Source organism: Clarias gariepinus, chromosome 10 (assembly GCF_024256425.1).
Source record: "Clarias gariepinus isolate MV-2021 ecotype Netherlands chromosome 10, CGAR_prim_01v2, whole genome shotgun sequence".
Taxonomy (NCBI): domain Eukaryota; kingdom Metazoa; phylum Chordata; class Actinopteri; order Siluriformes; family Clariidae; genus Clarias; species Clarias gariepinus.
Genome location: NC_071109.1, coordinates 12,615,821 through 12,642,057, shown reverse-complemented (window position 1 = coordinate 12,642,057; position 26,237 = coordinate 12,615,821). Strand labels below are relative to the sequence as shown.

Here is a 26,237-nt window from a genome sequence, read left to right as displayed (position 1 = left end):
AGTTCCATGGAAAACCTATTCAAGTGGCTATAAATGTGTTATAAAATGTGTTCAATGTGCTAGCATTTCTCCTGCGGTGTTGCTATTAGTGTGTGAAGAGTGGGAGAAGAGGGTTGCATTGACAATCCAACACAGTGGGCAGCACATTGAACACATTTTATAACACATTTATAACACATTTTATAAGTGGTCAGAAACTTAAATAGTATAGTAAATAAATAACTCATGAAAGAATTACGTTTTGTTAAAACCAAGCACAATATTGTTTTTCTTGTGAAATTCCCAATAAGTTTGATGTGTCACATGACCCTCTTTCTATTGAAAAAACAAAAGTTGGTTTCAAAATAACCGACTTCAAAATGGCCACCATGGTCACCACCCATCTTGAAAAGTTTTCCCCCTCACATATACTAATGTGCCACAAACAGGAAGTTAATATCAACAACCATTCTCATTTTGTTAAGGTGTATCCATATAAAGGGCCCACCCTGTACTTTCTCCACTTTCAGTCATGGGCTATGTGTATAAACCTTGTGCAACCCAAAAAAAGCCCTAAACAAAAATAACATGTGGCATGGGACTGGAAACATTTGTGACACAAGTATCATTATTCATAGTGAATAGAATCCGTGATAATTTAGCTGTTGTCTTTTTTATGTATGTTTATGTTTGGCATCCAATTAACCAATAAGTATTTTTTTTTTTTTCATGGATAAATAATTCTAACAAGAAGATCCATACTCCCAAGTAATTTATCATGCACACTAACTCACTCACTCATCTTCTTTACCACATCATCCTGTATTAAGGGATAGGAGCCTATCCCACGAGACTTAGTACATGAAGCAGGGTACATCCTGGACAGGGTGCCAATCTATCGCAGGGCACACACATACACTACGGGCAATTTTTTGGGGGAACGGCAATTCGCCTAACTTGCATATCTTTGAACTGTGGAAGGAAACCCACCAAGCACAGGGAGAACATGCAAACTCCATGCACACAGAGAATGGATTCGACCCTGGCCAGGAATTGAACCCAGACCCTGGAGGTGCAAGGCGACAGTGCTAACCACTACACCAATGCATCATGCACACATTTTCTATAAAAACTGAAGTTTTAGGTCAGTATATTACATTCATAATGCCAGACATTTCTTCTGTATAATCACACGTACTGGATATTATCAGGAAAAACATACAAAATTGAGGTATCAGTTAATTAAAAACCAAGGTGTGGTAATGTAAGATGACACTGTGAACTCTCAAGTCAGATGATGAGATAAAATTCCCTAACTTGTCATTTCTTATCATATATAAAATGTTTATAATATAAGAATATAATTTTAAAACATATAATAAGAGAAAGCATTTTAAACACATTTTATAGAAGTTTATTGTATTAAATTTTTGTATATAAATTTTATTTGCTTGTTATTTGTTGTTTATTTTTATTGTTGTTAATTTGTGTTACATACTATAGGGGTGTAAAACATAGGTTATAGGAATTACACATTACTCATTACACAAAAGCAACACACATAAAAGAACATGATTGAAAGAATTACAAAGAATTTAACAAGTGTTAAACAATGTTCAACTATACAGTATGTTGTGTGTGTGTGTGTGTGTGTGTGTGTTTATTTAACAAAATAAAAATTAAATAAATGTTGTAAAACAAATGTCATTATGGTTTGTTATAAAACGTAAATGGAATCCTCTGTAGGTTTTACTATAGTTGTCTTTTTTTAAATGCTTTATTTGTTATTTACATGGAGGGTGTTTCAACAATGAGTTTCATGCGACCGGAATCCCCAAACTGTTACAGATTACATACAGTCTGCATGATTTTAGGGGTGAAACTAGAGGTTTGGCAGGTTTAAAAAAACAATTGTTTTAATGTGTGTGTATGTGTGTGTTGATTCTCCATCTGGATTACCCCACAGAAAATGCTTTTAAATGCCACAAATTCTTATTCAAATCCACACTTTCCAGCTGTAAACAAGACCTCTGCTCTGCCAGAGAACAGCAAACCTGAGCAACAAGCCCAGGGAGTGTATATTTTTGTATGAGGTTACATTAGGGAGAAATTAGTAAGGTATGCGTGTAGCACAATAAAAGACCTGGTGAAATATAAGCATGTTCATAATGGTCTGCAGTTATTTGGACTGTTACAAACAAAGTAATGATTAAAAAGACATTACAGTAAACTGTAACAAAATAAGAGATAAGTATTAACAGGTGGCAGGTGTGTGCTGCCTCACTGAAGTGTATATTAGTTCAACAGATAAAATTTCCTGATTTTAAACTGTCGCACACAAAATTCAATGTCTAGGGAATAAGAGGTGTTTCTGTAAAAAAAGATGTTAGCGAGGTTAATAAAACAAGTATATATATATATATATATATATATATATATATCAATTCACTTGATATTTTTGAAAAGGCAGCCTTGTAAAAAAAAAAAAAAAAAGAACAGTGTTCCACATTGTAAACTTTATAATTGGCTGCTTCTTTTTAAATACAGTGGAACCTCAGTTCACAAATGTAATTCATTCCTAAGTTTTGTTCGTAACCTAATTTGGTCGTACAGTGGTTCAGTCTTTGTTCATAGGAATATATGTAAATAGAATTAATCTGTTCTCCATCACTATAAACTATGTTTAATTTTTTATTTGTTTTGTTTATATCACAAAATATAAAACAAAGTATGAAAAAGCCTTAATTATACAAAAATATTACAACACTAAATATAAATATAAACTGTACAGGAGAGAGTGAACACTTGATTTTTACATGTAATGTACATATATTGGTCCCGCACCTTTCTTAGGGATGTAAAGGGATGGAAGAAAAAATGGGTAGGGATGAGATTAGTGTTTGGAAGGAAAGTCCCCTTCCATAATAATTATTTTATTTGCGTTTTACAATTGTTATTGTTCATAAAGTGTAGCATTCTATTCTACACAGTTTTGTTCGGATGATACTTCTCGGCAAAGGCTTGGACGGCAGTCCACTTTGAACAAAGTTATTTTATCATGTGCACAATCCGCGACCGCAGACTGAGCAAAACTGATGCTGGGAGTCGCCCTCATACCTTTGTTCAGCTTATGGTGGTAGTCCTGGGTCATATTCCGAGCTCAAATTTAAATTCAAATTCAAATTCAAATTTTATTTGTCACATACACAGTCATACACAGTACGATATGCAGTGAAATGCTTAGACAACTGCTTGTGACCTAAGAATAAAAGAATATGAACAGGAATAGGAAATAAATATGGAAATTAAAATAAAGGGTAAGTTTAACTAGGGAAGAATAAAATAAAAATATACAAATATGCTTCAAGTGATTTATTTAAAGTGACTTGTGATGGAGTGATTGGTGTGATTTGATTTGATTTGATGACCACGAAGTGTAGTTGTGCAGTGGCCAATTGTGTAAACAAATGTCCAGAATGTCCAGTGTGTGTGTAAAAACCATATGTGTGGGTCAGTACTGTGTGGTGGTGTGATTGTGATTGAGAGACCGTATTGCCTGCGGGAAAAAGTTCCTCCTCAGTCTTTCTGTGTTGGCCTTCAGGGAGCAAAATCGCTTTCCTGACCTCAACAGAGAGAACAGTCCATTGTTGGAATGGCTGAGATGGCTGATGTTCCTGAACAGAGACAAATTTTAGGCAAATGTTTTGGTCGTGAGCCAAATTGTTCATAGTCCTGGGCTTTCCGGGGCCAACATTCTTAGTCAAATCTTCCATTTTTATGTAATCTAGAGCAGTGGTTCAAACTCCTTTCCTAATGGACACCCTGCACAGCAAATTTGGTGTTTTCTCTGCTTCCAATGCACCTGATTTAACTAGATGGCTAATTAGCAGCCCTTTTTGAATGCATCCAGGACCCCTTACCCAACATCAGTGCTTTATCTCACTAATGTGGTTGAAATGGGGCAATCCCCACAACCTTGCCCAAAATCTCGTTGAAAGCCTTCCTGAAAGAGTCGCGGTTACTACAAGATCAAAAGAAGGACCAACCCTTTATTAATTGAATGGGATTATACAAACTGTACTGTAGGTGTGATGGATGGTTGTGATATGAATTTGGCTACATAGTGTACTTGGACTAATAATAGTGTTATTGGCAATCATTTGTAGATATATGAAATCTGTTGTTTGAATTGCTGGGTATGCCAGCATAAGTAAACATTTTTTATATTATTTATTTTTAATTAGTTTTTTTTTTCCTGTGTTCTCGCATATAAAAGTTCATAATAATTTTAACAATTGGATAGCTTCACTCACAATAAATAGTTGATTGTAAAATATTGAAAGACATTGGAGTGATTGTACTGTGGTCACTTCAGATATTATGATCTTTTTAAGTGCTTTGTGTATAGATTTTATTTTAATTACCCTTTTGTAGTAACACATGCTTTTATTAAAATACCATAAAAAAGAAATTGGTCAAATAACAAAAATACAAGAAGAGGAAGAAGAATGATTTCTTTCTTGATTTATTTATCTTACACTTTAGGCAATAAATTAAAAAAAAAAAATGGAGATACTATTAAAATACATGCCAGCATATAATTTAGTGTCTGTGTCAATGTTTATAAATGGTAACACATTTAGAAAAATATATATTCACATATCATATATAGACACCTACAGTATATACTATCATCCATCTAAAGTATATAATATCATCCATCTCTCCTGGGCATGTTTATTCCACAATGTTTACAACAACAAAACATTGATAGTTTATATAGTTATTTTACCATCATGCTCTCACTTTTAAATTTATTACCAATAATCTGTCAGACATTTTGCAGTATTTGCTTTGAGGATGCTGGCGGAGAAGTACAGAGAAGGTAACAGGGAGTTGCATTGTGTCTTTTTAGATTTAGAGAAAGCGTATGACAGGGTGCCAAGAGAGGAGCTGTGGTATTGTATGAGGAAGTCTGGAGTGGCAGAGAAGTATGTTAGAGTGGTGCAGGACATGTATGAGAGCTGTAAGACAGTGGTAAGATGTGCTGTAGGTGTGACAGAAGAGTTTAAGGTGGAGGTGGGTCTGCATCAAGGATCGGCTCTAAGCCCCTTTTTGTTTGCTCTGGTGATGGACAGGATGACAGATGAGGTAAGACAGGAGTCCCCATGGACTATGATGTTTGCAGATGACATTGTGCTCTGTAGCGAGAGCAGGGAACAGGTGGAGGAAAATTTGGAGAGGTGGAGGTATGCTCTGGAAAGCAGAGGAATGAAGGTTAGCCGCAGCAAGACGGAATACATGTGTGTAAATGAGAGGGACCCAGGAGGATCGGTGAGGCTACAGGGAGCAGAGGTAAAGAAGGTGCAGGATTTTAAGTACTTAGGGTCAACGGTCCAGAGCAACGGAGAGTGTGAAAAGGAGGTGAAGAGGCGGGTACAGGCAGGTTGGAATGGGTGGAGAAAAGTGTCAGGTGTGTTGTGCGATAAAAGAGTATCAGCGAGAATGAAAGGAAAGGTGTACAGGACAGTGGTGAGACCAGCGATGCTCTACGGCTTAGAGACAGTGGCGCTGAAGAAAAGACAGGAGGCAGAGTTGGAGGTAGCAGAGCTGAAGATGTTTAGGTTCTCTTTGGGAGTGACAAGGATGGATAGGATTAAGAATGAGTTTATCAGAGGGACAACCCACGTTAGATGTTTTGGAGATAAAGTCAGAGAGGCCAGATTGAGGTGGTTTGGGCATGTTCAGAGAAGAGATTGCGAATATATCGGTAGAAGGATGCTGAGGTTGGAACTGCCAGGCAGGAGGTCTAGAGGAAGACCAAAGAGGAGATTTATGGATGCAGTGAGAGAGGACATGAAGTTAGTTGGTGTGAGAGAAGAGGATGCAGAGGATAGGGTTAGATGGAGGCAGATGATTCGCTGTGGCGACCCCTGAAAGGGAACAGCCGAAAGACAAAGAAGAAGAATCTGTCAGACATTTTGCCCTTTTATCACCATAGTTTTTACACTGTAGTTAAATTAAAGTTTGTATGCTTTGATGCTGTAGCTTAATTTCTTATAACATGCTGTTTTTCACTCTCTCAAAAATTTGCTGCACCTTTGTTGCAGGGACACAACCTTCTCGCAGGAAATGTATGGTACCTAAAAAGCAACATCTATTAGTAGGGACATTAAAAAGGTAAACAATGTAGAAATACTGTATCTTTGGTAAACTTATTTTTGGATTACCTTCATCAATTTTCAGGCAGTTGACCACAGTTGAGCCTACCAGCTCATTGGACTGCCCATCACACAGTACTCCTTGGATCTTGTGTCCAAGGCGCCTGGTAGACATTTAAAAGTTCTTCTGTTATGCCTTAATATTAAAATCTTTATTTACTACCAAAAATGTTTGGTTACACAGTGGTTTCTTTTTTTGCCATAAACAGTAAGGATCATTACAAAATCTATAAGTGAATTTCAGTGCACAAATAATTACGAAGTCTCCGCTCTATAAATAAATAAAATAGGAAGCAATATTAATTTGGGCCACAAACAGGGTTGATAATTTTTTAACAAACCTTAGTGTACATTGCAAGTTAATTGCAACAGTCATGAGTCATGAAATACAACTTACTTAATAACCATGTCATGATGTGTGCTGTCAGGTTCACCACTTGGATTTGCAGATGTGATAGCCAAAGGCCCAGTGATGTCACACAAATGCGCAGTGACTGTGTGGTCAGGGACACGAATCATTATGCTGTCCTTGGTCCCCACACGATCGTATGCAGCCCCCACACCTTAAAGAACAATAAGTTTATGCAAGTTACACAAGAATAAAATAAAAATGCTTGATCAGAAATTTTAATGCTGTTGTCTTACCAAGTTTAAGGAGCCAGTCTCCTTTTGGGACAATACAGCTGATCCCTCCTGGATATACATTTCTCATAAACTCCCAGAGCAATGGACTAAATGGTGGTTTTGTTGGAACAAGCTGCTCCAAACTAGAAATGCAGATGCAGATGGGCTTCTCTGCAGGACGTTCCTGTGGAGGATAATTTAAGCAAATGATTACAAGTTAAATTTTTCTCAAACAGGTTAGTACATCAAATATAAATGAAGAATTGCATGGTACTCACTTTAATATTGTAGATTTTCTCTATTGCACTTGGATGCTTGCAAGAAGCGGCCAGAGCATATACAGTATCTGTTGGTATACCACATACACCTTTGTTTTCCAGCAATTTTGCAATCTCTAGCAGTCCACTGGTCCCACGAGAAGATGGAATTGGACATGGAGCTGTAGCAGCAGATTTTTTCTTCTTATCATTATTTTATGAAAAGTACAAGACAAAATGACATTCAAATCATTTCAGTACTTTTAAAAACTTAAATTTCCCATGCTGTAAATCTGCAATTTAAAAATACCTTTATGAGTGCGGGTCCAATTGGTATTATGGTCTTGGAGTATATGGAATTAACAAGTGATGCCAGAGTTCCATATAAACAAATTATGGTAAATATTGTAAGGGTAGCAACTGAAAAGGGGTATTTAAAATAGTTATTGAATATAAAGTCATTTTTAAAGATTTATAAATTATCGTCTCTGATTGTCCACTGTGAAGCAAACTTTACCTTCCAACTGGTATGGAAGTCTATTAAAAGTGGAAAGAAGAAGACACACCACTATGACCTCCATAATAATGGTTAATGCCTGCAAACAAGATTGTCATAAGCAGCTGCAAATCATAAAAAGGAATGAAATCAAGCATATTATTGTAAATATCCATTAAAAATTCCATCAAAATTAATAAAATTCAAATCAGAACTAGGATAGAATTAATAACCAAAAATTCTATTGCTTCTGCAGTAAATCCACTTAATGATTCTGTTGAAAACTGCAGCTGTTGTCCTGTAAGAACACAGTTCAATATTATAAGATTATTAAATTTTATTTAAGATTATATGTAAATCTTGTGAAATTTTATGTAAGCTAATATTGTAATTCTAAAATAAGTTCAAGATTTACAATATAACATTAACATACCTGCAAATCTGAGCCACGTCCAGGTGGCCCAAATGGCCAAATAGAAGAAACATTAAGAAATCATATAAAGTATGTAAAAACTTCACTTACCTGCTGTAAATCTGTAGTATAAGTACTATTGGATGGCAGTGGAAGGACTCTCTTTTAATAGAAATGTGCTTAAGTGAAGTAGATGGAGCTTTAAGGCTCCCAACCAACCTGTTGCCTCAACTTGAAGGATGACATAATTGGTCAAATGCTAGGACTTTAAAGTTTCTACTCAAATGACGAAATATCCACCCCTGTTGCGTAAAAAGGTTTTGGAAGTTCTAGTCTTGCGATTGGTGAGTGTTTCGTGCTATATAAAGAGAACATGAGGACTCACCTGAGAAGCAAGAGCATCAGCTACAAAAACATTGTGTGCAGAGACAAAGGAAAACCTACTGTAGGCTCCTTCAGTTTGACATCCACATAAATATCCTCAACCATTCAGAGATACAATATGCTTCCCACAATACAGGTAATGATGCTTTTTTAGAATTTTCATATTAATGAATGACAATGTTGCTGTGCAAAGTGTCTTTTCAGCTTTCTTTGCTTCTTTACTATTTTTATATGACAACTTGGACCGTGGTATACGTTACTCCGGATGCTCCTAACCTTAACTATTTCTATAATCTAGTAAAATATAGCTGGATTATTTAGAATAAAGAATCATGAACTTATGCTTGTTAAAAAAAACATGACATATATCTTGTGTTATGTTAATACTAATACATTCTATGATACAAATTTTTCAATTATCTAGAGATCATTCAGACAAGTGTCCACCCTATCTACAATCAGAGGACTCCATAAACCCGCACTAGATGGTGAGCTAACTCTACTACTCTTAACACACTCTTATATTGATCAAATTGGACAAAGATTTAAAGTAACCTGGTGTACCAAAACATATTTAGCAGGTTACTTGGTTGCTGAAAAAGCAGTCACAGCAGAAACCTCTCATTTATTCCTTTCTTTCTCCTGTGTTTTTAGTCATGGACCGACCCAACCCCGAGGAGACTGTAACCAGCAGCTTTGGTCGATTTATCCAGAGAGTGCAGCCAAGTCATCTGTCACCAGTCGTACTCCAAAGAAGCAAACGCATGGTGCTGGACAGCATTGGTGTAGGACTGCTGGGTAGCACCACTGGAGTGTTTGAACTTGCACTTCAGCATTGCCAGGTAATGGCACAAAACAGCAACATGTTAACAATAAATTAATAAGGGGGTACGAATGATTATAAATATATGGTTAAATGGACGTTCATTTCTAAGTATAAGGAGAAAGTACAACATTTCTGAACAGAACAACATGTTAATAATTCTCTTCTCAGCACAGAGTTAGCACCAAATGCTGACCCTAGAACAATGGCATGGGCTTTATAGAATATACTTCACCCCTAACACCCCTTTCGACTTTATTTTGTGTGTGTTTTGTCTACACTGTCAAGTTTTTCCAATCTTTCAAACCTAAACTCCTGTTTGTACAGAAGCAATGCTGTATCCAATGCTAAAATAAAGCCTGTCCACAGGCTACTTTGGCAGAGCTTATTGTATGTAACAGCAAGTGACCCATCTTTCCTCTTTTCTCTCAAAGCACATGTACGCTCCCGATGACATCAGCTTTGTTTATGGGCGCAGTGGAACCAAGCTTTCCCCAACCCTAGCTGCCTTAGTCAATGGAGTAGCAGTGAGTATTCCTGTTCATACCCAACCCCGTCATACAGTAAATACATTTTACATCTTACAGACAATGATTGTCTTTTCCAATATGGTAGTTTTTTTTTCTCAGAAACAAATATTTGTGATCTCCAGGGCCTGAGAAATAATAAATCACAGTGTTTTATGTCACTTTTATTTTAACTAATTCCTATACTTAGATATTAAAGAAGAAAAGTGGAAAACAAACATGACATGTCCACCTGAGACAGGTGGTGGTGGGGGGGGGGGGGGGGGGGGGGGCGGTTGAAATGAAGGACTGAAAAAAAAAATTCTCCCCATAGCATCATGGGCAAATAAAAGGAAATGAAACTGTTATTAAGCCTTTCTCATATTGTCCTGTGGTCAAATGTTGATCCATTCATGTGATATTGTTCAACTAGGGTAAAGAGTTAAAAGCCACATCTTGACCTTTATAAAGGAATTGTTATACTAAAGTATATGTAGCAGACAGCTTGCATTGCCAGTAATAAGCCAAATTGTGTACTTACTAGGCACCATTTGATGATTAACATGTCTTCTTCAGGTTCATTCTATGGACTTTGATGATACTTGGCACCCTGCAACTCATCCCTCTGGTGCAGTGCTTCCTGCTCTTCTTGCCATTTGTGACATGTTTCCCAAAAACAGCAAGCCAAGTGGTCTGGACCTCCTAATGGCCTTTAACATTGGCATTGAGATGCAAGGTCGCCTGATGAGATTCTCCAATGAAGCCCACAACATTCCTAAAAGGTAAGAATTGTCTCTATAACAAAAGTAATTCAAAGTTAAACCAAGTTGAGCAACCATCATAACGCGATACCTCATCGTTCTAATATAGTCCCAAAATTAGTAATAATAGTATTAAAATAAGTAATATTTTGAGGGCAGTTTAAACAGAACTGCCACTGTAGTAAACAAATTCAACTGAACAATGTGAGTGTGGTTAAATTTTATATACATAAACCTTAAGAAAGGAATGCTAGCCTTACCTTTAAACATAACCTTAACCTATGTACTGTAGGTCGGTCCATGACTAAAAACACAGATGGATGAATAGAATAAATGAGACATTTCTGCTGTGACTGATTTTTCAGCAACCGATATGATATGTTTTAAGTTATGCCATAAATATGATCTGTAATGTCTGACTTGAAGACTATGATTTTGTAATTGTATGCAAACTTTTCGGAATAGTTTTTAATAAATGCATTAAAAGGCATGAATTAAATATCCTTTTAAATTATTTTTTTCAAGGTTCCATCCCCCTAGTGTTGTGGGGACACTGGGAAGTGCTGCTGCCTGTGCACGGCTCCTTTCCCTCGACCATTCTCAGTGCAGCCATGCCTTGGCCATCGCTGCCTCATTAGCAGGGGCCCCAATGGCCAATGCTGCCACTCAATCCAAGCCTCTGCACATTGGTAATGCCTCTCGTCTGGGCCTTGAAGCTGCCCTGCTAGCCTCACGTGGGCTGGAGGCGGTAACACTTTATTTTGATAGTCCATCTGTTGACACTCTACTAGTTACCAGTAGTCATTTAGTAGCATGTCAACAGTGCATCAGTTGACATTCAACAACATTGTTTTAACAGACAAGCAACATACAATCAACTAACTGTCTGTAGATTATAAACTGCAATTTACTTTCTATTCTATGGATTTTATACAAAGTGCATGTTGACTGTCAGCATGTCTTTCTTAACAGGTTATTATCTAATAGTAACTACTCAGAATTAATCTATCAGTTGATAGTCTACAGCCATGTCAACATATGATCAAGAGCATATATCTTTAATCAAGGGTCTCAAATGCATCAGATACCTAATTACTTAACCATCTCTTTTTTATTTTCCCAAAATCACTAGTTTATTATCTGTTGATAGTCAACTAAACATTAGTTGCACATCTGTTGCTTGTCAACTAATGTACAGTTTACGTTCAGCAGACTATTAGTAGGCATTCTCTACTAAGCATATGTAGATACATTTTAGGACTGTCCAAATAAAGTGAAAAACAGTTGATAACTGTAGAAAGTCAATAAGCTATTAACAGAACACATACAGCCATCCATTAATAATAGACAACAGATTTACTATTTAAGATAAGAAGTCAGTACCAGACGATAAAATACAATAGACAAAACACTACAGGCAGGATATGAGAGAACGTTGTTTTATTAACAATATGTTAACACAAACCCATTGTTCACCAGGGTATCAGATCATAAAACAAAAAGAAAAACAATAAAATAAACATGCTGCAATGGCAGCACCATGTCACCGTATAGGGGTCACGCAACTTCACCATCAGCACACCAACATTTCACATTATGAAAAAATAAAACTTGCCTGTTTAACAATCTTACAAACAAACAAAAATATCCTGCTAACATCCTGTTACATCCTGCATACATTCAGGCTTTCTTGGCAGAAAAGGGGATGAGCTGTTTGTTGTTTTTCATTTCAATTATCTTTTCTGCCAGCTCACCAACTATTTTTTTCTGACAAATTTGCGCTAGTTTCAGAAGTGTGTATTTACCCTTGAACTGGCTTAGGAGACTTTTGTCAGCTATGTAAATCTCTGCAATTGCTGCCGTGTCTTTCACGGCATTTCTTGAAACGCGAGCTTTCTTGAAAGCTGTGGTCATCCTGAAGCCTCTTTGCACATGTTTGAGGACACGCCGATATCTTTTCACCACATCCGAGATTGAGGCAACTGAAAGAAAAAACAATGTGAAGAAATCACCAATGAGTTCTGTTTTGTGTCTTGTGTGGTGTCTTAGTTGCAGGGTGAGACACAGGGTGAGACTTAGTTGCACAGTGCTTCCCAAAAAGCTGCAACTTGGATGAAGGTTTGATTTCATGTAATTCAAAAGAGAGATGATAAGATTGATATTGGTGGACAGTGTGCAAAATGTCTCAAATCCTAAAAATATAACCTCAACACTTGATACCTAAACAAATACAGCATGTCTTAAGAGCCTACCATACCTCGCTCTCCTTTTCCGCCTGACCTCTTTGCCTTTTTGTTTTCCTTCTTTCTTTTTTTGCTTCTCTTCTTGCCATTCTTCTTTTTATACTCCTTTTTCTTCTTTTCCTTATCTGAAGAGTCAGAGGTAGAGCTGGAGCTGGAGTCAGTGCTGGAGTCAGAGCTTGAATCAGTGCTAGTGTCAGTGCTGGTGTCCACCATCATGGCCGGTGGCCCCTCATCTCCAGTGGTTATTATCTCAATGTTCCCATCTGTCAAATGATAAAACAAACATAAATAAAGTATATATATATACATACATATATATACATACATACACCACATACCATTCCTTATGTCCTTGAGAAGTCGTCCAAGTACACCATGTTTATGTCTTCTGGCTAACCAGTAAGTCCACTCAATGAAGCAGAGCTGTTTTTTTAAGACGTTCTCAGACCGATTCCCCCGCATACGCCAAATTTCCCTCTTATATGTCTGCCACGCTCTCTCAATGTTTTGAGTGTGTAGTCCTGTTTGTGGATCTACATAATTCTGGCTGTGGTTGACTCTCACATGTTTGTAGCCCTCCTGGGAAAGGCAGGCATACGCTCTCCACTCATCACTCACTACAAGACTTTCTCTTTTGACATGTTTTTTGATGATTGGAACAAGGGTCTCCTTGTTTCTTCTCTTCACAAGTCGAAGAATTGGACGTCTGCTTGCAGCTTTGATTTCAAGTATACCAAAAACCCATGTTCGCTTTCTCTTCCAGGTGTTACCAAAGCGTCCTCTTCCATACTACCAAAACAGTATGAACAGTGTTAGAAAATAATCTGAATAGTCTCTTGACACTGTGGAAATGTATTACTAGTCAGAAATAATTACATGATAATAGACATTTTTTACAGTCTGCATGTCACAACATCCGGCTCTGATTAGTAGCGTAAAGGAATGGACAGATGCCAGTTTTATGAAGAAATTTTAAAAAATTTATCAATAAACTTAGCAATAAACGTAAAAAAAAAGTTTTTTAATTTTTACATTCACATGTGCAGTAGTTTTTATTTAACTATTTAACATTTTAATTAAATCATTATTTAAGTTTAAGTTTATTATTTATCTGTTAGTAAGCACTGTGCAGTGTTAATGTTCAATGTGGCTGACTGTCTCACTTTTAAACTCTGCAGAGCTGTAGCTGAATAGTTAGGCCTACTATGCTACTGTATTTTAATGCTGGTCATTATGGTGGTAACATTTTCCAATATTTTTGGAGGTGGTACTTGGTATAAAACATTTAAAAACCACTGATCTATCCTAAACTACAATGCACATACCGATGTCAATTCTTTCAGGTTCTAAAAAATGTAACACATTTCATCAAGTGCATTGAACATTTAGATTACATTACCTTGCGTTTATGGCAGAACTTGCTCTCATCAATGTGAACAATGACATTAACTCCACCAACTTTCTGCTTCTTTTTCTTTCTGTGCTTTTTCAGGCTTTTTACACAAATTCTTCTAAGTTTCTTTGACATCATAGAAAGTGTTGCTGTGCTTTTTGCAATGCCATCTTGAAGCATGTCTACTTGCCGTAGATGTAAACCCTGTGCAAATCTACAAAGGATTAACAAAAATGATTATCATTAAACAAGGACAGTATATTTTCACATTAAGAAAGCATAATAACAAAGAATATAAATAGTAAACAAAACATAATTTGTATATTTTATTTTGGCCACTAGTTTTTTGACTGTTGACATGCTGCTGCTCAAATTCTAAACATAAAAAAACATTAACATAAAAACACATTCTGTCAACTGTAACTGTCGTACAGAAGTAATGCCCCTAGTGACGGTGAGGAATCCAAAAAAAAAAAAAAAAATATATATATATATATATATATATATATATAGTCATGTTTATACATTTTTTTATGTTTTGGTTATTGTAACATATGGCTATGATGACATAGTATGGGACATGCTTTTGAAATATAATATATTTTGCTATTATTGTATAATATCCTTTTTAATCCATACCGACATAAACTATTATAACGTGTTGTAGTGCAATTGTAATCTATGTACTCAAGCTCTAAACACATAGTGTAATATCCAAATATTGTACTTATGTAATATGCTTGCATTGCTTACCTATGTATGTACTTCATCCATGTAAATAGACTGCAGTGTGATTGTGAGAAGAGTGACTTTGACCTAACACTTCTTTTCAACCGTCCACATCTTTTACGTCGACACTCCCTGGGAAGTTTTAGGACATCAAATTGTATGATAAACATATATATATATATATATATATATATATATATATATATATATATATATTTTTTTTTTTTTTTTTTTTTTTTTACATATGGCCTTCAACACACACACACACACACACACACACACACACACACTGAGTAAATTGGATATATAATTAATATAAAAAATCTTGTAAAATCGAATCATGTTAAGTACCAATATCTCAAAACATTTGATGTACATGTTGAGAAATATTTAAATTGTTTTAAAAAAGTAATAAGGTGTTTAGAGAAATACAACAAACAAATAATTGTGCTCATAGTAGTGAGATACAAGAGTTACAAAATATGAAACTAACGTTACAGTTTACAATAATTTATTCTTACCAGATGAAATAATCCTTGGTCTGGGAAGCAACCATGCTCAGTTTATGCCCACAGTTCTTGCATTTAATTTTCCGTTTCAACAAGCCAATCGTTTGCAACCATTTTATTAATTTTAAAGATGATTTTTTAGTTTCTCTAACATAAACTTTAGTCAAAAGTTTTCTCTCCAGTGAATCCATACTATGGAGTGATGGGTCGTTCTTGAACGATTCGTTCTTTTTGAACGAATCTTTTAAATGACTCAGATAAACGAGTCGTCTCGGAGAGTGATTCGTTCTTTTTCTATTGGGCGCGCATGCGCAAAGCATCGCAAAACCTCCGTATGTTATATACGGGAAACAGTTTTGAATGATTCTCAGCAATGAGTCTTCAAGTCCCGAGTCGTTCGTTCTTTTGACACGTGACTCCCATAAACGCTATGCGGTGCAATAGATTTAAAAGAACGAACGACTCAGACTGAAAGATATGATGGTGAGCTGCTCATTATGTTTGTTATAATATGCCCTTAGTTACATTGTAATATTTTCATAACTGGAACTATAGCCAAAATGTCTGTATGTTAACGTATTGGGGGTATTTTTTATTGAAAACGCAACATTTTAATTTATTTCTGATCAAAGAACCGAGTCACTTAAATGATTCGAACTTCCCATCACTAGCCGGAGGAGCTAGTAGGCTAACTATTCTTCAATTTAACGACCAAGACAACCAAAGAATTAAAAATTGGCGCACTTTCATTTCATTGGCTAATTATGTTATCAGATACACCAACCATAGATGAGTGTTCACACGTGACCAAGCACTTCTACAATCGGATTAGCCAAAATCTCACCGCCTGAAAATTTGGTTGTCCAGATGGTAAGAGTTAACTTCTTTTGGGTAATATTGTTCTTTTTTCTTATAGAAAGTATTTTTTATTACTTGCATGTGAAGTAAAATCATTATCAATTTACTATTCAGCATCAACATGTTTGATCCAGCACATTCAGTGCATCGTCCCTCACCTGGCATTGGGAGCAGTACGCTGGGTACCATGCATTTTACCCGGGCAAAGGCACGGAGGGGAAATGCCGAGAGCGAAGATGGAGGCGAATCCACAAACAAAAGTGGTAAGTTGTGTTTATAGACCTAAAGATAGTTTACATGAAGCTGATGTTTCGCGTGACGAAATAATATACAAAGTCAATTAAAATACACGAATGGACACAAATTCGCGCCGGACGATGTGTCACAGAAATACGCGTCTGATATAATTGAGAAAGATTTGATTGGGTAATTCATGTACAGTATTACTTTTTTTTAGTTAGTTCTTAATTATTTTAATAATGTCATTAACATTGAAGAATTGAAATTATTTTTCTTGTATAGCCTGATGACTGCTGCCTCTACCCTGATTACAATTCACTGAAATATTCTAAGTTATAGCAAAGTTCTAAACAATGCAGCTTGAAAGTCGAACACTAATGCATTTTTTTTTGTTTCTGTATATATCAATTTTGTACACATTATTTGTAATTCTTCAATGTTTCCTTAAAGGAGAAGGCCACAAGATTTACAGATAATGTACTCACCCCCAAGTCATCCAATATGTTTTTTCTCAGATTTATTAGTCTGAACACTCATTATACACATTAGCCATAAGGTAATATAACAACTGGGGGTAACAGGGCTAGCTTTTGATTTTGACTCTGTGCCACTTACATATATTACAAATTTTATATGTCATATTGTGCAGCTGGTAAGATGGACAGTCTCAAGCCTGTTAAACAACACATTCTGTGGAAAAACAAGGCTGAGATGCTCCAGTCTCGGGTGGATGAGCTGCAGGAGGAAAATGACTTGCTGAGGAAGCAACTTGAAGAGAGGTCTGCACGAGAACAAGGTATGGATAAGTACAGCAGGTGGACCTCCAGAACTTGTGTGGGATTCAAAAGAATTCTGCCAGTACCATAACAATATGTTTAAAAATATTACTGCCAGCATTTCCATATTACTTTGGAAAATTATCAATCTGAAAAAGTGAAGACATGCATATGTGAAAGTAATTTGATCTAAAGCTATATGCTGCTGCTTTTTGTCCATGATATTTAATTGAAACAAAAAAGGGGTGCCTCAGTAGCCATCTACTTTTTCCATAGTAGGTCTAGACTTAGTGTTTAACTCTGCTTAAAAAATATTAACAGAAAAGGATATTTACATATAAACATACTTTTATTTAGACCATAATACTTACAGATTTAGTTGTTAAATTACTTTAATAATGTTAAGTTAGTTGTCATTTGTAAGAAATTTGAATGAAGAATTGAAATTACTTCTCTTGTATAACCTGATAACTGCTGCCTCTACCCTGGGTAGAAGTCACTGAAATATCCTAATAGTTATAGAAAAGTTCTATACAATGCACCTGGGAAGTAGAACACTAATGCATTTTCTTCTTTTTGTACATATACAACCTGAGAGATTTTGTACACATTATTTGTAATGTCTCCTTAAACACAATGTTATCTCCACCACATTAATTACATTCTTTAAAGTTTTGTGGTGCCTATAGGCACAGAGCTGAGGGTGAAGTTATGCTTTACACTTTATTTATTTTTTGTTTTATCATTTGACAGATGAAAACATTGAGATAATGGCCACTGGAGATGAGGGGCCACCGGCCATGATGGTGGACACCAGCACTGACACTAGCACTGATTCAAGCACTGACTCCAGCACTGACTCCAGCTCCAGCTCTGCCTCTGACTCTTCAGATAAGAAAAAGAAGAAAAAGAAGAATGGCAAGAAGAGAAGCAAAAAAAGAAAGAAGGAAAACAAAAAGGCAAAGAGGTCAGGCGGAAAAGGAGAGCGAGGTATGGTAGGCTCTTAGGACATGCTGTATTTGTTTAGGTATCAAGTGTTGAGGTTATATTTTTAGGATTTGAGACATTCTGCACACTGTCCACCAATATCAATCTTATCATCTCTCTTTTGAATTACATGAAATCAATGTGTCAATTCTGAAATCTGTGCTGTTTGTTTTTCTTCAATCAGTGACGATCTGCATTCAACTTGTATTTTTATTACAGGTTTCTTAAAAATGTTTCGAATGAAGTAAATAGAGAAACAATTTGTCTGCACTTACCTTTTATGTCTGGATGAGGTGAACCTGTAATTAATAGTTAAATATGAAAAATACAGTATACCGACTAGTTTTTATCTCTCTTTGTTTTTTAACCAGTAATCAGCAAATAGTCTTGCATGGGCTTAATTGGCAGACTGCTCTCACACTGCGTACTATAAAATACAATAAATGTTCTGAATCAAAGATAAACACCTTCATCCAAGTTGCAGCTTTTTGGGAAGCACTGTGCAACTAAGTCTCACCCTGTGTCTCACCCTGCAACTAAGACACCACACAAGACACAAAACAGAACTCATTGGTGATTTCTTCACATTGTTTTTTCTTTTAGTTGCCTCAATCTCGGATGTGGTGAAAAGATATCGGCGTGTCCTCAAACATGTGCAAAGAGGCTTCCGGATGACCACAGCTTTCAAGAAAGCTCGCGTTTCAAGAAATGCCGTGAAAGACACGGCACCAATTGCCAAGATTTACATAGCTGACAAAAGTCTCCTAAGCCAGTTCAAGGGTAAATACACACTTCTGAAACTAGCGCAAATTTGTCAGAAAAAAATAGTTGGTGAGCTGGCAGAAAAGATAATTGAAATGAAAAACAACAAACAGCTCATCCCCTTTTCCGCCAAGAAAGCCTGAATGTATGCAGGATGTAACAGGATGTTAGCAGGATATTTTTGTTTGTTTGTAAGATTGTTAAACAGGCAAGTTTTATTTTTTCATAATGTGAAATGTTGGTGTGCTGATGGTGAAGTTGCGTGACCCCTATACGGTGACATGGTGCTGCCAGTGCAGCATGTTTATTTTATTGTTTTTCTTTTTGTTTTATGATCTGATACCCTGGTGAACAATGGGTTTGTGTTAACATATTGTTAATAAAACAACGTTCTCTCATATCCTGCCTGTAGTGTTTTGTCTATTGTATTTTATCGTCTGGTACTGACTTCTTATCTTAAATAGTAAATCTGTTGTCTATTATTAATGGATGGCTGTATGTGTTCTGTTAATAGCTTATTGACTTTCTACAGTTATCAACTGTTTTTCACTTTATTTGGACAGTCCTAAAATGTATCTACATATGCTTAGTAGAGAATGCCTACTAATAGTCTGCTGAACGTAAACTGTACATTAGTTGACAAGCAACAGATGTGCAACTAATGTTTAGTTGACTATCAACAGATAATAAACTAGTGATTTTGGGAAAATAAAAAAGAGATGGTTAAGTAATTAGTTATCTGATGCATTTGAGACCCTTGATTAAAGATATATGCTCTTGATCATATGTTGACATGGCTGTAGACTATCAACTGATAGATTAATTCTGAGTAGTTACTATTAGATAATAACCTGTTAAGAAAGACATGCTGAAAGTCAACATGCACTTTTTATAAAATCCATAGAATAGAAAGTAAATTGCAGTTTATAATCTACAGACAGTTAGTTGATTGTATGTTGCTTGTCTGTTAAAACAATGTTGTTGAATGTCAACTGATGCACTGTTGACATGCTACTAAATGACTACTGGTAACTAGTAGAGTGTCAACAGATGGACTATCAAAATAAAGTGTTACCCTGGAGGCAAGCCCCCTGGTCCTGGATGGAGTTCCTGGGGTAGCTGGTTTTAGTGCATTTTATGAAGACTATAGCCCAAGGCCGATGGTGTTGCCCGAAGAGGCAGAGCACACATTCCTTTTGGAGACACAAGATATTGCCTTTAAGCGATTTCCAGCACACTTGGGCATGCACTGGGTTGCTGATGCTGCTGCCCATGTCCACAAGGCTTTGCTGCATCTTTCTGATGGAGTCATCTCCCCAAACTCAGTGCAGGAAATCCTACTACGGGTGCCACATTCAAAGTATATAAATCGGCCCTTCCCAGAGTCAGAGCACCAGGCACGTCACTCCTTCCAGTTCAATGCTTGCACCACTCTGCTCGATGGCCAGGTAACAGTGCAGTCCTTTCAGCCTGAAGCACTACTGAGGCCAGAGCTTCATGCCCTGCTCTCCCGCGTCCGTGTAGAGCACCCCCAGGACAATCCAGCCAACTTTGACCGCATGTATGGTGAAGTGCAGGTCACTTTAGTGAATGGAATTGTGTTACAAGGTCATTGTGACACCTTCTATGGCCATTGGAGGAAGCCACTGAGTGATGAGAGCCTGCAGAAAAAGTTCCGCAATAATGCAAGTGTAGTGCTGCCACCAGAGAAAGTGAATGGCCTTATAGAAGCTGTGGAGGGGTTGGAGTTTCTGTCTAACTGCGAACCACTGCTAGCTCAGCTGCAGTAAACAGCTTGTTTATGTTCATGTCTAAATCAACTACTTTTGTACTGAAGGACAGTTACTTTGAAGGAAAATCTTGTGAAAATAATGGTTATTTATAGAATTATTTCTTTTTCTTTTAATTAGTTGTAGCTGTTTCTCTGAAAAAACAGTAGCACTGAGACATACAATATGGTAATTTATTATAAAGTAAAATTAGTTGTAGACAACTATATTTCTATACTGTAATACATATACTCCCTTTTCCTTTTGTAGACATTTGCTGTGTTGATATTAAATTTTTGTGCAATATGCCTACATAAGTGTGAATAAAAGAAATTATTTAAATCTACCCTTTGCTTTTTAGTAGATTTACTACGTTATAATATGATAATTGGTATATAATAAAAAAAATAGATAATTTTATAAAAATCTGAAAACAAACATTTAAAAAACGACTATTATTGTAAATTCCCTAATAAAATCTTTATAATGGGCTGATTCGGACAAGTGCACAAGTACATAGACATGGCACTTATGGCATAGTACAAGCCCTACTGTATGAGTTAATGATTTGCTTTTAAAGGCCATCGTATTTGTCAGATTACAAATATTTTTCTTTACACTTTAAGCATAGAGCAGTGACCAAAGATGAGAGAAGGAAATGTGTTTCATTGAGATTCCAAGATTTGTGGAATAATAAGAGACCTTGGTTTATTGGAAGAGGAATAAAGAGACCCCTTTGTATTTGTATTTACTCAACTATTTTATTTATTTACAACTTTTTTCTTTCTTTCAGTGTTTTTTGCTATTTCTTACTTGTTTTCGTTTAGTGTGTGCCCTGTTTTGGTATATGTTTATCCAAACATATTGGTGCTATTTTAAATGTATATTTTGTTTTGGTTTTGTTCAATAAAAATAAACTAAATATAATTTCTTCAACAGAAGATTATCGAGGCTTAAGGAAATTAAGTAATTTTAAGTAATTTTCCTTGTGGAAAAAGTTTTTTTTTTTTTTTTTTTTGTTTTCCATGGGATGTGTAAACTGTTAGAATGGCTCAGTGACATATTGTGCAAGCCACGAAAGTTGGGAGTACTCTAAAAAGGACAAGTTTCATGTTATTGTTGTCTTCTGCATTTGTGCATCCCTCGTATTCTGATTAAAAAGCTGCACTGAGAGTTAACACTCCCGCGGGACTATTCAAGTCTCCCACATGTAGGAGTGCGACTGCTGTATGATGTAGAGACACTCAGGATTGCAGAGATTGCAGAGTGTCTTGCTTCCCTGTCATCCAAGTGACGTCTACATTTAATTAATCCCCAGTGCTGCTGCAGTGCCATCTGTCAATTTATTGTTGAGACATTTGATTTGTGGTACGTATTCATCACTTTTTGGGACAAATACAACTTTTGCCCTCAAAGCAGGCGTTCAAAATTTCTATGGACAGATCATTGTATGTTTTTTCTTCCTGCGGGAAGTTTAAAACCAGTTTGTCTCATATGCTCCCAAAACCATGGTGCTAATAAAATACCTACTCTTATATGCATGTTGAGTAAAAGTGATGTCATGAACAGCCGGATTTAATGATCCTAGATTTCTAGGCGTTTAGGTAGGGTGAGTTTGCTGGTCTATCAAGCACAGCAATACCATGGTACTTAAACCAGATATTAGTACTTTTGGCAGTGTGGGCAGGTGCCACGTCCTGCTGAAAAATGAAATCAGCATCTCCATAAAGCTGGTCAGCAGAGGAAAGCATAAAATATTCTAAAACGTACAGGCAGACGGCTGCGCTGACCTTGGACGTGATAAAGCACAGTGGACCAACACCAGCAGAAGACGAGGCTCCCCAAACCACCACTGACTGCAAACTTTACATTGGACTTCAAGCAACCTTGAAGTGTGATTTTGTGCCTCTCCTCTCTTCCTTCAGACACAGGTACCTTCATTTCCAAATGAAATAGACAATGTACTTTCATCTGAAAATAGGACTTTGGCCCCCTGAGCAACAGTTCAATCCTTTTTGTTCTTAGCCCATGTGATGTTGTCTCTGGTTCAAGAGTGGTTTGACACAAAGAATGTGACAGTTGTATCCCATGTCCTGGATACGTCTTTGTGTGGTGGCTCTTGAAGCACTGACTTCAGCTGCTGTCTACTCCTGTTGAATCTTCCCCAAATTCTTGAATAGGCTTGGATTCACAATCCATTTAAGGCTGTGGGTATCCCTGTTGCTTTTGTACATTTTTCTGCCACATTTTTCTTTCCATTCAACTTTCCATTAAGGAGTTTGGATACAGCAGTCTGTAAATAGCCAGCTTCTTTAGCAATGACCTTTAGTGACCCACTGAACCAGACTAGGAGACTATTTAAAGGCTCAGGAAACCTTGGCAGGTGTTTTGAGTTAATTAGCTAATTAAAGTGTGACCACATTAGTCTCCAATATTAAACTTTTTCACAATATTCTTATTTTCTGAGATACTAAGTTTTGGGTTTCTATTAGCTGTAAGCCATAATCATCAGAATTTAAAAAAATAAACACTTAAACTATGTCAGCCTGTGTGTAGTGAATCTATATATTACTATATATGAGTTTCACTTTTTGAATTGAATTACTGAAATAAATCAACTTTTTTCGATGATATTTTAATTTATTGAGAAGCACCTGTATTTATTTAACAAAAATGTGGCCAATACTAAGTACCCCTTTGCTGCTTCCACAGGATTTAAGATGGTAAGTTGCAATCAGGTTTTAATTTTAATTTATCATTAGCAGGGCTACAGACCTCTATGGTAACAGAAGTTTTGACATTTTTTTGGTCTGGAGGATTCAGGTGTGTGGCAACACAATGCCAAGAGGGGAAGAAATAAACAATAAGCTTTGAGAAGCAATTGTTGCTGCACATCAATCTGGAAAGGGTCATAAAACCAATTCCAAACAATTTGGGGTTCAACATTTTACAGTAAGAAAGATTATTCACAAATGGAAAGCACTCAAGACAGTTGCCAATCTTCCCAGGTGTAAATGACCAAGCACATTGACCCCAATCTCAGACCGAGCAATGACCAGAGAAATATATTTTTAAAAGAAGCTACATCTCAGACCCAACACGCCTCACTGAGCATGTTAAATGTTAGCACAATTACAAGAAGACTGAGCAAGTACAGTTTGTTGTTGGATAGGTCTGCCAAAAAATACATGACTGAGGTTTGCAAAACCACATCTGATCAAACCACAAAGCTTCTAGAACAATGTCCTCCGGACAAATGGAGCAAAGTGGAGTTGTTTGGCCTTTTGCCATGTTTGGCAAAACCCAAACAGCATTTCGGCATAAATTCCTCAAACCCACTGTCAAGCAAGGTGGTGGATAGGTAATGATTTGGTCTAAGGTTGCTGCTGCAGGACCTTCTCAGCTTGCAGACATTGAGTTGATCATAAACTCATCCGTATACTAGAGTATTCTAGAGGCAAATTTAAGGCCATTTGTCCAGCAGCTTAAGCTTGGTCTAAACTTGGTCATGGAACAGGACAATAATCTCAAGCACACATGTAAATCAGATTTTCCGAAGAAAAAAAAAAATTAAAGTTTGCCCAAAAACTTTAATGTACTGAAGCAATGTTTAAAAAAAATTTGCGCCAAAATTCCTCCACAGCAGTTTGAAAAAGTGTTAAAGTCATACAGGAAACAATTACTTTAATTCATTGCTGCTAAAGGTGGATCTACAAGCTACTGTATTAAATCATGTGGGGTACTTGGTAATACTAAAGGTCTTTTCTTTTTGGCTTCATTTTCATTAAAAACATACAGGGACTATGAAAAATGTCTTCTTTAAGAGGCTCCTCTGTCACCACTTGTTTAATTGTATTATTGGCATCTGTTATCAGTATAAAAGACAACTCTCCACAACCTCAAACAGTTACACTCCAAACTCCACTATGGCTAAAACCAAAGAGCTGTTAAAGGACACCAGAAACAAAATTGTAGACCTGCACCAGGCTGGGAAGACTGAATCTGCAACAGGTAAGCAGCTTGGTGTGAAGAAATCAACTGTGGGAGCAATTATTAGAAAATGAAAGACATACAAGACCACTGATGATCTCCCTCGATCTGGGGCTTCACGCAAGATCTCACCCCATGGGGTCAAAAAGGTTACAACTGTGAGCAAAACTCCCAGAAATCACATGGAGGGACCTAGTGAATGATCTGCAGAGAGCTGGGACCAACTAACAAAGGCTACCATCAGTAACACACTGCGCCGCCAGGGACTCAAATCCTGCAGTGCCAGATAAGTTCCCCTGATTAAGGCAGTACATGTCCAGGCCCATCTGAAGTTTGCTAGAGAGCATTTGGATGATCCGGATGAGGTTTGGGAGAATGTCATATGGTCAGATGAAACCAAAATAAAACTTCATGTTTGGATGAGAAAGAAATTAGTTGCATCCAAAGAACACCATACCTACTGTGAAGCATGGGGGTGGAAACATCAGACTTAGAGAAAACGTTTGACCTCTGTCATTCCCAACAAAGGGTATATAACAAAGTAGTGAGATCAAAGTTTGTTACACAATAATTAGCAAATAAATTCTTTAAAAATCGTACAATGTGATTTTCTGGATTTTATTTTTCTTATTTTGTCTTACATAGTTCAGGTATACCTATGATTTAAATTACAGGCCTCTCTCATCTTTTTAAGTGGGAGAACTTGCACAATTGGTGGCTGACTAAATACTTTTTTGCCCCACTGTATGTTCTATATGTTGTACAGTATATATGAGGTTGTATTTGCTTAATACTGAGACCCGCTACAATCAGTGATGTTTTTACACACAAACAAAAAATAACATAAAAATTATTATAGAAGGGGCTAACAAACTAAGTTTTGAACATGACTATGTATCTATCTAGTATCTGTCTACAAGTGTGAGTCAAAAACGATCAGCACTGTATCAGCACTGATCTGTATATTCAATTCAATTAAATTTTATTTGTATAATGCTTTTAACAATTATCATTGTCTCAAAGCAGCTTTACACAATCAAAAGAATTATTTAAGTCTGTATGGAATGTGAGTGTGCATGAATCAAAGTGAGCAGATCATCCCTGGTAAGCAAGCCGCGGGCGACGGTGGCAAGGAAAAACTCCCTGAGATGGTAATAGGAAGAAACCTTGAGAGGAACCAGACTCAACAGGGAACCCATTCTCATTTGGGTGAAACAGAAAACAGGGATTGATCTGCATTTATACAGTGTGTTAGGTGGCAGCCAGATCAGCTATAACAGTTGATGTTAATTAATGTTAATATGGAGTCCAGGTAGTTATTGAAGACAATTGCAGTCTTGGCCAGAAGTCTCACTCGAGGCCAGAACCGTCTTTATGGTAAAGTGAAACCATCCCCTGACACCAGACACATCCCAAAAAGACACACATGCGACGACATCTCCAACCAGAAGTGGGGCACCAGGATGGGTCCGACAGGATTGAAGGGCAGAGGGAGTCACTGGCAGCTCAAGAATGACA

At 36.7% G+C, this 26,237-nt stretch overlaps 3 protein-coding genes across 3 annotated transcripts; 1 reads left to right on the top strand and 2 right to left on the bottom strand.

The window, feature by feature from the left end:
- Positions 1–6,036: 6,036 nt before the first annotated feature.
- LOC128531852 (putative threonylcarbamoyl-AMP synthase) lies at positions 6,037–8,478 on the bottom strand. Its single transcript, XM_053506011.1, has 5 exons — positions 8,434–8,478; positions 6,846–7,008; positions 6,598–6,763; positions 6,210–6,304; positions 6,037–6,122 (listed from the first exon to the last, which is right to left on the bottom strand). The coding sequence occupies exons 1-5, from the start codon at positions 8,476–8,478 to the stop codon at positions 6,037–6,039; spliced, it is 555 nt and encodes a 184-aa protein (XP_053361986.1).
- LOC128532148 (cis-aconitate decarboxylase-like) lies at positions 8,411–20,750 on the top strand. Its single transcript, XM_053506372.1, has 7 exons — positions 8,411–8,509; positions 8,798–8,861; positions 9,028–9,215; positions 9,631–9,723; positions 10,279–10,484; positions 10,989–11,208; positions 20,043–20,750. The coding sequence occupies exons 1-7, from the start codon at positions 8,492–8,494 to the stop codon at positions 20,748–20,750; spliced, it is 1,497 nt and encodes a 498-aa protein (XP_053362347.1). The 5' UTR covers positions 8,411–8,491.
- LOC128532147 (uncharacterized) lies at positions 12,014–15,614 on the bottom strand. The gene is made up of 6 exons (XM_053506371.1): positions 15,350–15,614; positions 14,853–14,960; positions 14,106–14,313; positions 13,045–13,495; positions 12,721–12,969; positions 12,014–12,445 (listed from the first exon to the last, which is right to left on the bottom strand). The coding sequence occupies exons 1-6, from the start codon at positions 15,526–15,528 to the stop codon at positions 12,144–12,146; spliced, it is 1,497 nt and encodes a 498-aa protein (XP_053362346.1). The 5' UTR covers positions 15,529–15,614; the 3' UTR covers positions 12,014–12,143.
- Positions 20,751–26,237: the final 5,487 nt, after the last annotated feature.

Coding starts and splice junctions, on each gene's coding strand:
- LOC128532147 (XM_053506371.1), bottom strand. CDS start 15,528: ATGGATTCACTGGAGAGAAAACTTTTGACTAAAGTTTATGTTAGAGAA. Junction 14,961..15,349: donor ACCAAGGATTATTTCATCTG/GTAAGAATAAAT, acceptor AAAACTTCCCAG/GGAGTGTCGACGTAAAAGAT. Junction 14,314..14,852: donor TGGATGAAGTACATACATAG/GTAAGCAATGCA, acceptor AATCCTTTGTAG/ATTTGCACAGGGTTTACATC.
- LOC128531852 (XM_053506011.1), bottom strand. CDS start 8,478: ATGGTTGAGGATATTTATGTGGATGTCAAACTGAAGGAGCCTACA. Junction 6,305..6,597: donor CATCATGACATGGTTATTAA/GTAAGTTGTATT, acceptor AATGTCTACCAG/GCGCCTTGGACACAAGATCC. Junction 6,123..6,209: donor CTGCCTGAAAATTGATGAAG/GTAATCCAAAAA, acceptor GTTGCTTTTTAG/GTACCATACATTTCCTGCGA.
- LOC128532148 (XM_053506372.1), top strand. Junction 9,216..9,630: donor TTGCACTTCAGCATTGCCAG/GTAATGGCACAA, acceptor TTTCTCTCAAAG/CACATGTACGCTCCCGATGA. Junction 9,724..10,278: donor CCTTAGTCAATGGAGTAGCA/GTGAGTATTCCT, acceptor TGTCTTCTTCAG/GTTCATTCTATGGACTTTGA.